Source organism: Bos mutus, chromosome 20, assembly GCF_027580195.1.
Source record: "Bos mutus isolate GX-2022 chromosome 20, NWIPB_WYAK_1.1, whole genome shotgun sequence".
Classification (NCBI taxonomy): Eukaryota; Metazoa; Chordata; class Mammalia; order Artiodactyla; family Bovidae; genus Bos; species Bos mutus.
The window spans coordinates 4,724,665-4,739,137 of record NC_091636.1 but is presented as its reverse complement, the minus strand read 5'-3'; the positions used below and the strand labels follow the sequence as shown (position 1 = coordinate 4,739,137).

Below are 14,473 nucleotides of genomic sequence, written 5' to 3'. Positions count from 1 at the left end.
TGCTAACGGCCTGGTCACATGCTCTCCAGAGAGCTACGGGAGGGCGCTGGGTAACCTCTATCAGAGCCGCGGCCGCGAGGAGGGAAAAGGCGAGCCGGGAGGAAGAGTGGGAGGAGGAGGGGAAGCGGCGGAGGAGGAGGAAGAGGCGGAGGGGAGCACAAAGAATCCAGGTCTCCGGGCTGGAGGTTTACACCAAGAACCATGTGTGCCGAGCGGCTGGGCCAGTTCGTGACCCTGGCTTTGGTGCTGGTTACCTTCGATCCAGCTCGAGGGACCGACGCCACCAACACGCCCGAAGGTCCCCAAGACAGGAGCTCCCAGCAGAAAGGCCGTCTGTCCTTGCAGAACACAGGTAAGTGCGTGAGCCCCCGAGGCGGGGAGCTGCTGGGAGAAGACATCCCGCACCCACGCAGCGCGCCCCGGGCGCTTCGCCCAGAACTGGGCGCCCAACCTGGACCGCGCAAACTCTTGGGGTGGAGCGGGGCGTGAAGAGGAAAGCGCGCGGCAGAGCGAGGTCCACACCGGGCTCCGCGCGTCCGGAATCCGCACGTGCTGGCCGGGTGATGAGATGGCTGGGGCAGGACTTGTTGCTGTCCTCCCGGGGTCGAGGGTAAAGGAAGCACCGCATCACGCGGCCAGGGTCGGCTCCAGCGTTCCCGGACCGGTTCAAACCTCCCTGCTCCATCCTAACCGGCTTGCAGGAGGCACGGAGCGTCCCCGCTACCGGGCTGCGCTCTGAACCGAAGAACTTCTCTTCCCAGCCGGCGGGCCGCGGCAGGACTGTTTCTCCCCCTCCTCAGAAGATGCCCGACATCCAAGAACTTTGTAGGCGAGACAAATTGCATGGCGAACTTTCCCCCTTGTGGGGCATTCCTTTCGGAAGGGGCAGGGGCGGGTGCACTGAAGCGTACCTCTGCGGTGCTGCCTCCGTCCCCGGCTCCAGAGCAGGTCAGCAAGAGAAGAAATGGTGACACGGCCCGAACCGTGCGCCGCAGCTGCTCGACCGGCTCTCCGTTTACCCGAGAGCTGCCAAGCACAACCAGGCGTGCAGGGCACGGGGCTGGCCCTTTTCCCAGCTCCAGGGAGAGGAAGAAAATCTGCCTAGCGCTTCTTCGCTCTTCACGGCCCTCCCTTTATTAAGGGGGCCTGCGAACCCGGCAGTGCCGTGCGTGCGTTCACCGCACGAGCAGGAATGCACGAGTGCCCATTAGGGGCGCCGGGAGCGAGTGAACCGCGGCCCTGCGCGCTCCGGGCCGGCGCGCCGGGGCCGCGCATGGGACCGTCCGGGAGTCTCCCACCTCCATAGGCAGATGCCAGCACCTCCGGCTCGCGCCCCGCTCGTCTCACCTACCTTTTCCCCTCCCAGAGCTTTCCCTGAGAATCAAACGTGATTTTCGCTAGTTGGTGACCCTCAACAAATACACGCCCCTCATTCTCTCGGCAGATTTAACCTGAATGCGGATTATCTCCTCCCCCGCCCTTCTTCCAAAATATACTCTTCTGATGTAATTTTGTGGTTGGTTTAATTGGGTAGGGGGAAGGAAGGGAGAGAGGCTTTGCAGCCTGATAGTTAACTCCCTCTCAGCCTGTCCTTTCAGAGAGGCGAATTGGGGCCACATTCTGCGAAGGAGGGCAGCGGACACCCGGGTCGCGAGAAGTCTAGGGAATTAAGCGACATCTCACCCCAGATCTCTATTAAAAAGGAACCTCGAACTGCAAAGGTTGCGTTTCTGCAGACTAACCCCCATCTGACTCGACTCCTGAGCCTGCATGCAAGCAAACCGCAGTTTCCCTAGCCTGGTATTTTTAATGCGAATGGTTTGGAGGCGCTGCCTTAATAGGAGTTTTGTTTTGATTTTTAGGTGTTGAATCATAAAGCTAAATTGAAACTGCTTTTTGGACGCTCTCATTTGGGGGTCAGGAAGGAAATGGCCGTGATTTAATAGCAGCAGCTTCATCCAAGTACAGAAGAGTATTTCATTGATGAAGGACAGAAGGGAAAGACCAAGCTAATGGGTTGAAATTTTATTTTTGTCAGTGGGTTTAGAAAGCTGAAATATCTTCAGCTGTCAAACCAAGTATTCCCACAAATACTTTAATAAGATGAGAAGGATGAAAAAATGGAGTGTTCTGACCTAACTTCTCTTGTGACTTTTGTAATGTAGGTCTGGCTAATTTTTACAAAAATTTACAAATACTAGTTATCTTTATAAGTAGATTAAGTGATGAAATTTTCTTTCCTTGGTTTTTGGATCCCAAAACAATCATTTCTAACACTTTTTCTTAATTTTCCTTTTAGTCATTACTTTTATTTCAACCACCCTCTCTCTGCATTCCCCAGCATGACAGAGAATTTTGTATATGATTGTGTGTAATTCTCATTTTAGCGGAAATCCAGCACTGTTTGGTCAACGCTGGCGATGTGGGGTGTGGCGTGTTTGAATGTTTCGAGAACAACTCTTGTGAGATTCGGGGCTTACACGGAATTTGCATGACTTTTCTGCACAACGCTGGAAAATTTGATGCCCAGGTAAAAACCATATTGAGCACCAAGAATGTTTTGGGTTAGCAGAGCATGACTGAAACATTCAATGGAAAAAACTGTTAACAGAGTTTCCTAGCTGATCGTCATGGTGGCTTTTAGTACTTGCCAGAGACCTTCCAGGTGTGCAGCAGGGTGCCAGTGACTCCCCACTCCACTCCTGGGGTTCAGCTTTCTGGACCTGTCATATCGGCCGAGTCTTCCTCCACTCGGAGGAAGTTTGCATGCACAGAATGGGATGGAGACCAAGCTGAACAATTATTTGAGGGTTCTTAGCAGAGAAAACTCATAATAAATAATAAACATCTTGTAAGGGACACACGGTGTCTGGCTACCCAGAACCCAGTCTGTGAGGACCATAACATTAGGCTGGGGGTAGGGCAGGAAAGTTCGGGGACTCCAATTAAACATGCCAAAAGCTATTTTCACCTAATAGGTAAGAATAAAAGAGACATGAAATTTGTAGAAATTTGTCATCTCCTAGAGGACATGTGGGCAGGCAGCATGGATAAATCAGGGCCTCCAGAGAGCAGACTTTTCTTCCTCCTAAGTAGCAGATCCTCCTCTCCCAACCTGAAAAGTTGGAACCCTGAATGAGTCCCGCTCTATATAATAAATATAGTCAGGGCCTGACCCACTTCACTTATCCCGGGGTCCCTAGGGTAAAAGCCTAGATGCCGCATGAGTAGGAAAAGAACCCAACAAGTAACCTTATGCCTCCAGTGCACACCATACAAACACATTTCAGGTGGAGTGGACCATTAGGCTCATCTCCTTAGTGTCCTCCCCAGCCTGTATATACACTGTGAAGTACCCTGTTGTCATTTCACTGGAGAGCCATGACTGTTTGGATGAGGCCAACAGCTGAGGTGTGATTTATGAACATCACCAGTTACCATGTACTGACATCCTGTAGACAGCCTGACAAAGCAACGCCTGGGAACCAGAAAGGGATGCGACAGGGCTGGCAGCCTCCCCTACAGAGGATGTGGGGTGCCAGCAAGGGAAACCAGGGAAGGAAAGAGGAGCAAAGTGTTTGAACTCCTTGAGATGCCCTAATAAAGCATCCCTTCTGGATTAACGGGAATTAGGAAACGTATAGGAAATCCGGAGGAAAGATGTGTATTTCAGGGCAATCCCACAGGATGTCAGGGAAGAATACTGAGAACAGATTGCTGCAGCCCTTGCATAAATTCATCTTCCTTTTTTTCCTCAACCAACAGGAGTATGTTCTCAAGTTAGAAGCATCCCTTTCAAGTCAGGTCTCAGCCCATAACTACTTAGTCAACCGGCACACCCTACCCTCCATCCTATTCAGCTCCCACTGGTGCGTCAGAGGAAAGGGAATCACCATGAGGTGGCTTTTCAGTGATCAGACTATCTGTAGACCTTTCAGCTGCTTCTTCAGGAGAGGACAAATAAACGCACTGGCCGGCATCCCACTTCCAACCTAAACCCATTTACTTTCTCAACTCCGTTACTTCCAGGCCTGTCTAAAACACAGGGGTGACCTCTCCAATGACAGCTCGCTTCTGTAGAAGAGGGGGTGTGAAGATCTCTGGGTGGGTATCCCACGGTGCCTCTGTGCCCCGCGAGGTTGATAAGGAAGCTAACGGCCCAGGCTCGCCCCCACACCAACAGCTGTCTCCTCTCTAGGATGAGAACAATCTCATGGGGTTGCCAGGAAAGAGAACTGCAGGCCAGATGTATGCCTGGCTGCCTTCGCCACTCGGAGGCCTGGGGCGAGGGGGAGGGGCCGTCAGCCGGGCAGTTCAGGCTCCAGATGCTGGCAGGCAGTGTGCCAGGCGGGCCTTTTAGAGGCAATAACCCTAACAGTTTAAAGGAGTCGAATTGCTTTCAGAAAGGAAAAGAATGCTCCTCCATAAAGGCTAGGAGGAGGAGAGAAAGAGTACGGGTTGGGGTCGGCGGGAGGCACTGAGGCAGGAAAGGCAGGCCCAGCTAGCACCCGACCTTCACATCACTAGAAGGAGCAGGAAAGAGGAGAGATCTGCACACGCAGGCACCTGGGAAAAGCTCTCGCTGCGCACCTCCCAGGAGCTCTGGGCTTATGCCTGCCCAAATTTCCCTCGGGGTTTTGCCACCATACAGTCAACACTGGGCTTCCTTGAGGACAGAGGGCCACGGGAGCCGCAGGATGAGGGAGGCTAGTAGAGGAGTTTGGGAGGAAGGAAGCAACCGTGTCAGTCTCCCAGGTAACATCCTTTGGGGCTGAAGGCAGAGGTCTCACATCACTCTGGACAGACCTCCCGATGTAGCCTCAGCCTGTCACCTGCAAGACGTCCATCTGGATGAGGCCTTAAGGTTCAGTCGTCAGAAAAATCCCATGTAAGCCCAACAAGGGTCAGACTGTCAAAGCGTGTAATAAGGACTGGTCTCTTCCACCCCCTCTCCCTTCCCTGTCCCCTCCGCTGTCAGGGCAAGTCGTTCATCAAAGATGCCTTGAAGTGTAAGGCCCACGCTCTGCGGCACAGATTCAGCTGTATAAGCCGGAAGTGTCCAGCCATCAAGGAAATGGTGTTCCAGTTACAGCGGGAATGCTACCTGAAGCATGATCTGTGCTCTGCCGCACAGGAGAACATCCGGGTGATGGTGGAGATGATTCACTTCAAGGACTTGCTGCTGCATGAGTGAGTGCTGCCCTGTGGGGGTGGGGCGGGGGTGGGGTGGGGTGATGCAACGTGGATGGAGGGAGAAGTCTGCTGTGGTCCAGAGACAGTCTTCTTCAGTCTGATGGGTTGACTTGTAGAGGCTGAACTCTCCTGTTAAATGGGAAGTTGTGGTTTACCAAGGAAAGCTGCACTGACTCCCTGAGCGTCCCTTTCTGGCTGGCCTTCAGGAAAAGCAAAAGAAATTTCCACCATCAGTTTCAAAATTCAAAGCAATAGCAACAGGAAATCTTTTTCACTGAGCGTGAAATGTGTGGAATTCAGGAACACCTTTTGTCTTTCCTTCAGCCAGAATCCCAACAGTTCTGAGTGTTCCGAGTTGCCATGTAGGTGCCCCAGCAGATGGCCAAGGGTTGGTAATATATACTGAGTACGTACTGAGTGCCAGGCATTGTGCTAAGGCTTCATATGAATTTTTCACTTGATCTTCATGACAGCACCATGAGCTAGGTACCATTCTCATCTCCATCTTACAGATGAGAAAACTGAGATTCAGTGTGGTAAAGGTCACACAGACAATGATGGAGGAGCCTGGCAGTCCAGCTCCAGGACTTATACTCTTAAATATCAATAGCTTTTTCCCTTGCCTCCATAAGCTCTGCTTTCCCTTAGAAGGTCCAATTCACCTTCTCCAACATTCATGCCCTCCCAGAGAAAATGCAAAACAAATGATAAAATCCTTAATCAGCTAAACACCTTTATGCCAAAATGAGGGGATAGGAACATACTCTTTGGAAGACTTGCAATTCAATCATAAACCCAGGATATCTTCCTTTAAAAGCATACAATGGCTCCTTTCTTGGGGACTCAGGGCAGAAAGTAAGGTACTAACTAAGCAGCCCAGTACAAGTCACTGCACTGTTAGTCTTTGCCCAGTGACTCACTGCGCCAAATCAGTACAATTTTATCAATCCTTGCTCCTTAGTTCATGCCACAGCCTCCCTCAACTACGTCACTAAACAGGCCACTCCCCATCCCACCCACACCACCTAGACCACAGAGAATAGCAGCCATCACCTGTCACTTTCCACTTGGTTATAAGGCTCTAGGTACCTTGCAACACCCCTGGTGCAGTGTTAGAATTATTAGATACACCATGAATCTCTATAGGCAGCTCTTGCCAGGAGCAAAGTGATGTTGCCTTTGCCTTGAGTTACACTGTGTTCTCAGTCGCTCAGTCATGTCTGACTCTTCGTGGGCTGATGGATTGTAGCCCACCAGGCTCCTCTGTCATGGATTTTCCAGGCAAGAATATTGGAGCAGGTTGCCATTTCCTACTCCAGGGGATTTTCCTGACCTAGGGATCAAACCCACATCTCTTACATCTCCTTCACTGGCAGTCGAATTCTTTACCACCAGCACCACCTAGAAAGCCTGAGTTATACTAATGCCCAATAAAATATTTTCTATTCTTCCAAATCTCTGTAAAGAATCAAACCAAGAATAGCATCAACAACAATAGCAATAACAATAACTGTCATTTTCTGAGTGGGCCAGGCCCTTGGCCAGGGACTTGGCCTGGATTATCTCATTTACCTTTCCCAACAGTGCTACAAGCCGGAGAATACTAACCCCACACAAGAGAGAAAGAACGTGAAGCTAAGAAGTTAAAGATCTTGCTCTGAGATTCAATTCCTAATTTCCAGCTTGGGAATTGGTGCTTCTGAAGCCAGTTGTCAGGAATGGACCTCAAACCTCCTTGTCCTGGCCTCCATTCTCCCCACTAGACCAACTAAAGGCTCATTGGTCCCCAGGTGCAGCAAGATTTTTTCCCTTTTTTCAAAAACAGCCCGTTACACAAGCAGAACACTGAGATTCCCTTCCTTCAGGTGCCCCTGCAAGAGGCAGACACTCCACTGCTGAGAAACTCATGAAGTTCATTTGTTCTCAACTCACTCTCCTCCATCAGAGATAGTTTGTTGGCTTCAAAAATGGGTGACAGGGCACTAGTTTTTAATTCTGTAACACATTCCTGGAGCCAAGAAGACTTTTGTTTCTTTGGAGAAAAGTCTTTGGGAAAACTGAAGGTTTTGAGGGGTTTTGCCACCCCACCCCACCTTTGCATTTAAGAAGACAGAAAGCACTATGGCTTTCTGATGTCTCCTCCATGGAAACATCATCCATGGGACCCTTACTTCCAAAAGGCTCCATGCATCATTTAGAGCCCATATAGCCCCTACCCCAGCCTGCTCTGGAAATGCAGGTGGTCTACCCCAAAAACAAACCTGGGCCTTTTCCTTGAATACTCAGTGTGGCTATATGCAGTTCCTCTTACTAAGCCAGCAATTCTAGCTCCCCACAAAATCCCACTGCCTTCCCTTCTGAAGCTGCAATGGCACTCTGTCAACTAGTATTTAAAGCTGAACTGAATTTTTTTTTTTTAGTTTTTCTTAACTATCTTAACTGATTTGGGCACCAAAGATCCCATCAGTCCCCGAATATCAAGAAGGCCATTTAAGAATGTGTGACCTTGGCCACAGACAAGAAAATGAAAACTGAATTTGCTCTTCCCTCTAGAGAGAAGGAAATCATAGGCATCCTAGAATCCACATCACCCCCATCCCTCAACCTGACCCTCACCTAACCCCTAAAACACTCACATTCAGTTAAAGTGACTTCCTGTTCCCCTCACCGCTGCCCTGCTCCCCTCACCGCTGCCCTGCTCCCCTCACCGCTGCCCTGCTCCCCTCACTGCTTCCCGTCCCACTTTCTCCATATCACCCGCTTGGCCATCAGACACCCTGTCACTGGGTGCTGGCAGCCTCCAGGCACATCCCCCTCCAAGTATTTTTAAAAACCCTTTAGCCTTGCTGACGCCCGGTGGAGAGAGCTGGGCTTTGTCATTAGACACGGGCTGAGCTAGCAGCCTGAGAAGGCACCATGCCAGCTTGAAACACAGCTTAGATGAACACACCCCTCCCCGTGGTTCACAGCTTTCTCCTCGGCAGAGACTGCCAAGGGCAGAAAAGAGCGTGGGGTAGTCCAGCCTTCTGGGATCCGCCTTGGGATTCAGCAAGTTCATCTGTCAGGCAGGATGCCCTACTGAAGGAGGCCAATAGGCAGTCCATGGATTCCCAAGAGGGCCCTTCCTCTCCTTACTCTGGGGAAAGAAACTTCCCCAGAAGCATCCCCAAAAGACAGATGCTTAGTCTCTGTAATCTGCTTATCTAGCCACAGGAGGTGGCAGGCAGGATCAGGTGCTACAATCCCAATGATGCTCTAGCAGACACTCAGTGAACTTGACCTCCCTGAGGCTGTCAGTGCTAGTTTTCAAAAGATGGAAAGAAACGGACATGCAGGGAGCACGTCCCTCGTGTGCCCATGCCCTCCTCTCTCGGCTGAAGTCAACTTGGGTCATCACTGTCCTTGTCACGGTGAGGGGCCTGCCTTCAAGACTTTCCGCACCCTGCCCATCAGCTGTGCCCAGACTCTCTGACTCCAAAGGCATCAAGTAAGCCTTAAAAGGCAGCTTGATCTCTGTCAGCCGGAACATTCCTCCTCTCCGCTCTCAGCCCAGCCCCAGGCCTTCTCGGCCCAGAAGCTTCCAAAAGCCACTTTCTCCCCCACCATGTCTCTGTTTTTCTATCTATGACATGAGGACAGTTCACTCAATTACAACTTGAGGACTAATTCATAAAAATGGCAGCAAACTGCTTCACAAGTCTTCAAATAGTCTGCCCTTCCTGCTAGGCAACAACAGCCAACATGCAGAGAAAAGATTCCAATGGTCTGTAGGGCAGCGTCCCAGTGGTGCAGGCTCACCGAGGAAAAAAAGGCTTGTTCCTGTAAATGAGCTCACGTGCCAGAGTGGTTTCCTGCCCAAGGGGATGGCCCAGTGCATGGACAGAAAGACCCAGAAATTCTGCCAGTGAGGGCTGCTTAAGAAAGCTTATTAGCCACCTGGAACATGCCATATCCCTCTCCACACCTTGGGGATTTTAAGAGTCTAGTGAGATGTAAGAAAGACTTGGTGAGTTGGCCAGGAGATCCCATTGCTGGGGGCACCTTTTGCCAGATGGGCCCCAAAATAGGCATACTGCTCCAGCTTTCTGCACACACTTCCACCCCCAAGAGGAAGGTACGTAGTCATTCCTCCTTCAGCACTTTTCCTAAAGACGGCCTGAGCAACTGGTCCTCCCCCTGGGAACCAAGCATGCTTATTTCACAGACAGCTGGCTCTTGTCCCAAGCACAGAGGCCCCTCTCTGCCAGGCCAGCTCTCACCTCCCTTTGTGGGGAAGCCCAGAACGAAAAAATAAAGCTGTTCAGACAGCCACTCCCCCGCCTCAGCCTCTGCCACCAAGGAAGGGATATCTTGGTTGGAATCTACACCCCAGCCCCACCCTTCACCTGTTCCAGACGCCTCCAGATACAAAGGAGAATGCGTCCAGAAACTTCCCCAAACACCCTTCATTATCATGAGCCCAAACCAGGGGCAAATACACACATGGGGAAAGTGGTTTTGGGGGAGCCTAACTTAAGACTAGGCTTATCGAGGAGAAGGACACCCAGTGCAAAGCCAGCCAATCTCGCTTCCCTGCCATAAAGACTCCTCAGTTTAGTATTTAAGGCCCGTCACCATTTGCCTAAGTAGTATTCCACTGGCTCCAAGACCCATTTCCCCTCCTGCTAAAATCCTCCTAGTTAGCACACCTAAACATGCCTGGGGACTTCCCTGGTGCTCACACAATTAAAGAATTCTGCAATGTCGGAGACCTGGGTTTGATCCCTGGGTTGGGAAGATCCCCTGGAGGAGGGCATGGCAACCCACTCCAGTATTCTTGCCTGGAGAATCCCCATGGACAGAGGAGCCTGGCAGGCTACAGTCCATGGGAATCACAAAGAGTCAGAGACAACTGAGCAACTACTCAGAGCACAGCACAAACGGGCCTGGAGCTCCCCTGCCCTCCTCGTTCCCACAGCTGTGTGCCTCACTCCCCAGGGCTTCTTTCTAGGCTTCTAGCACAGACACCTGTGTATTGTCAGGGGCCCTTTTTCTTGTGGCGGGCTCCCTCCCCCAGGCTCCAGTTCCCTCCAGTGCCTGGCAGGGAGCCCAGTACTCCACAGAATCCAGGTAAAGGCTTGCAGTAATTCCAGGAACATCTTTTGCCAAACCAAACCCAAGTCAAGCATTGGCCAGGTCTCTCCCCTCCTGTGGGTCCTGCCCTCCTTAGCCCACAGGAGGCGTTCTCCAGCCCCGGTCTCTGTCTTAATCCCCAGACCCTACGTGGACCTAGTGAACCTGCTGCTGACCTGTGGGGAGGAGGTGAAGGAGGCCATCACCCACAGCGTCCAGGCTCAGTGTGAGCAGAGCTGGGGAAGCCTGTGCTCCATCCTGAGTTTCTGCACCTCGGCCATCCAGAGACCCCCCACGGCGCCACCCGAGCACCAGCTCCAGGGCGACAGGGCCAAGCTCTCCAGGGGCCACCCCGCGGAAATGGGTCACCACCTTGCGGAGCCCAGCAGTCGGGAGACCGGCCGAGGTGCCAAGGGTGAGCGAGGTAGCAAGAGCCACCCCAACGCCCACGCCCGGGGCAGAGCGGCCGGCCCTGGGGCCCAGGGAACTTCTGGAAGCAGCGAGTGGGAGGATGAACAGTCTGAGTATTCCGATATCCGGAGGTGAAATGAAAGGCCCGGCCGGGAAATCTTTTCCTCCACGCCGTCCATTTTCTTCTCTCTGGACATTCCAAAACATTTGCCATTAAAGAGGGGGGCGATCACTCGCAGGATGTGATGGGGATTGCGGACTTGATTGGAGCTGTGTTAGCGGCATGAACAGGTGAGGCGGAGGCTCCCTCGGCAGCGAGGGCTCGGTTGTGCCTGGTGTGTCCCGCACCCACACATCCCAACGGGAGGTCGTCCTCCTCGCAACTTTGCCTTCTTTCCATCCGCGGAGACCCTGGGCTATGGCTTGCGGCTCCCTTTGCCTTGGGAGGTGACGAGAGGGGAGGGGTGACCCGCGGGGGCCAGACTGTGCGCTTGGTGCTGGGCCCCGCCCCAAGCTTCTGTGCAGACAGTCCTAGCGGAGCGCAGCTGGATTCCGGCGCAGGAGTGGGTGTGCAAATCTCCCTGGGAATCGGGAGAAGGGTGGAGCGGGGGCAGGGCCGTGTGGGTGCTTGGTGCCAAACAGAAATCCAGTTTCTTGCATGGGACCTTGAGGTTGGAATAACTTGGGACGGGGCGGGGATTCTAAGTGTAATTTCTGAGCCATTGTTCTGTCTAGGGGACCCTGCTGCAGGGAGTGGCCCCTGTGTGTCTGTATTTTAACCACTGCTTCGAGTCTCGATTTCACTTTTTTATTTATCCAGTTACATCTCCGTATCTGTCTAAATAAATAGCTTTCAAACAAGCAACTGGGTCATTAAAACCAGCTCAAAGGAAAGCAAAAAGCAACCCATCTTTGGGGGCTGAATTTTTTTTTTAAGTGCTATTTTTAAAGTAATCAAAAAGTGATGTAGCTTTATGTCTGACTGCCTGACATGGGCTCATTGCCACTAGCACAAAGCCCACCCTGGAAAAAATGCACACAGGAGTGCATTTGACAGAATTCCCTTTGCCTTTTGGTACCTCGCCTTGATCCTCAGCCAAGACGGACCCTGGTTCCATTGGGCCGAGTTGGAAAGCTGGCCTGTCCATGCTAGAGGCTGGAAAAGGGGAACACAGAAGGACTACTTGGTAATTTTCACCAGGGAATGCCGACCTTTTATGTAAACGGAGGAGACTGCTGCACATCACTGGGGGACAAGATTTCCCAGATCCAGAATGAAAATTTAGCAATGAGAAAAGGAGTCAGAGTGGACAAAGAAAAGCAGGGAGGAGAGACAGAACTGAGAATACAGGGAAAGGATTAGAACAGAAAGCACTGGCAATGGATGTCTTGTGGTTACTGAAGAGGTCTCAGAGGTAGGCCTTTTCTCTCTTCTGACAGAGCTTGTCCTTTCTTGCAGCCAGTACTCAAATAGGAGCCCAGTATTGCAAGGAATGGATGGATGTTCTGGGCCAGGTCCTTCTAGAACAGGGGTCAACAAACCTTGTCTGTAAAGGTCCAGATAGTGAATACACTGTTTTCAGTTTGGCAGGTTATATGGGTTTTGTTGCAGCTACTCAACTCAGCCTTTGTTGCCTGAAAGCAGAAACATACATAGACAACACATAACAAATAGGCTTGGCTCCACTCCATTAAGATTTTATTTAACAAGCGCCCAGCTGGATTTGGCTCTTGGGCCTGAGTTTGCTGACTGCTGTTCTAGTGACTGGGCAAAAAAGTATGCATCCTCCATTTATATCAACTCATAGCTCTCCCTCAAAGCAACCTGAGGCCAGAGATAAAGAGGCTATATTTATCTGCTAAAAAATGATTTGTTCCCAGAATGCCCTACCCAAAGCCCAGCTAGTGTTTAGATAACCTAAATCCAGCCTCACTGCTGCCAGGACAGGGTGCCAGAGCGCCGTTTTCCCAATCTCTCACGATGCATGTTGGAAAGAAACCATCTGTTGGGGGGAGGGGTACAAAAGGCTGGGAGAAGCACCTAGAAAGAGCGGGAGTTGCAGAAAAGAGATGTGCTTGATCCAGCTCTGCCCTCCGAGAGAGGAGGACCGGTGTGTCAGGCTCTGCCATGGCAACTGACCGTAAGCCATGGCGTCTGAAGCCACACAGCACGTGGACTGTTTTCTTTACATCACTCAAAAGCTGAAGCAATAACATTCTCTCGCGTTGCTGGGTCAGCTGCTCATTTGTTCGCCCGCTTCTGGGCTGGGTGGGTGAAAGGCATCACTTTTACATTTTCCTCAGTGTAAATGTTTTACATGTTCGCTACTGACGCCCCATGTGTTGCTTCTGTTGTAAATATTTGTCATTTGTATTTATTATCTCGGTGTTTTCCCCCGAGGCATAAAATTGCTTCCTATGTTGCTCTGAACCCCCTCATTGATCACTGTTGTATATTTTTTCATGCCGCTGCTTTGTTTCTTCTCAAAAGTCAGGTAGAAATCCTTGCATTCTGGTTCCTAAAGTTTTGAAGCCTACAGTAGTATTTATTGCTGAGATTCTTTATCTCAAAACTGGGGAAGATCCAAATTCCTGTAAGCATGGACAGAGGCATTTGTACAGTCTAAAATGTAAGCAAAGTCGTCCTTAAAATTAGACCCTCCACTTGGGGCTTCGTACTTCATACAAATTTACTCCTGAGCCTTCCTTTGAGGAAGGATGTGGATTTCCAAATAAAGATATGATGTTTATTTTGAGCCTTGCATCTTAACAAGATGATCCGAACACCTCTCCTTTGTATCAATAAATAGCCCTGTTATTCTGAAATGAGAGGCCTTAGTAGAGTGAAATGCTGACACTCAAAACTAAATAAATAGAAAATGCTAGCCCAGAGCTGTAGCTGTACTTTCACACACAGACACACACACAGAAATTTCAGCTCGAACCTAGGAAAAGGCTTCGTTTAGAATAACATGGACAAACAACGCTTCCAGGGCCCGTTTTCCTAATGAAGAGCAGCCCTCGTGTGATCTCAGCATCGGCACCGTGATAAGGTATAAGATCTGTTTCTGTTAGGGATTTAGGCAGCAGGATCTGTACTTTGTCACATTGCATTATCTTTCTCCAAGCCTTAATAAAGGTTTTAAATAACTGACTTCCTCTTGAGTAGCATTTTTTGTCTGAGAGAGCTTTGGGTGGGCCAAGGGGATGGCTGTGAGCAAGTGGACTTTGAGTCCATTAAATACTGGATGTTCAGATATCTACAAGATAGAAACAGGCTCATAGATGTAGAGAACAGAGGTGTGGCTGCCAAAAGGGGAGGGGGCTGGGAGGGTTGGGGGTTTGGGACTAGAGGCAAACTGTTACATATAGGATGGATAAACAAGGCCCCAGGACTTCCCCGGTGGCCTTGTGGTTAAGATTCTGGGCTTTCACTGTGGTGGCCCAGGTTCCATTCCTGGTTGGAGAAGATCTCACAAGCCACATGGTGTAACCAAAAGAAAAAACAACAAGGACCTACTGTATGGCACAGGGAACTATTTTCAATATCCTATGATAAGCCGTGATGGAAAATAATGTGAAAAAGAATATATATGTGTGTGTGTATATACATATATAATTGAGTCACTTTGCCATACAGCAAAAGCTAATACAACATTGTAAATCAATCATATGTCAGTTTAAAAAATGTAATGGTGAATGTTCAGTTTACAGGGAGAGGAACTCAGGGAAGAAGACTACTCTGGGCTTTTCTTCC

The 14,473-nt window shown here is 50.5% G+C and overlaps 1 protein-coding gene across 1 annotated transcript; it reads left to right on the top strand.

Moving 5' to 3' along the window:
* Nucleotide 1: 1 nt before the first annotated feature.
* Nucleotides 2-13,864, top strand: STC2 (stanniocalcin 2). Its single transcript, XM_005899779.2, has 4 exons — nt 2-352; nt 2,388-2,530; nt 4,979-5,190; nt 10,449-13,864. Exons 1-4 carry the CDS (start codon nt 202-204, stop codon nt 10,849-10,851), a joined length of 909 nt encoding a protein of 302 aa, XP_005899841.1. The 5' UTR covers nt 2-201; the 3' UTR covers nt 10,852-13,864.
* The last annotated feature ends 609 nt before the right edge of the window (nt 13,865-14,473 follow it).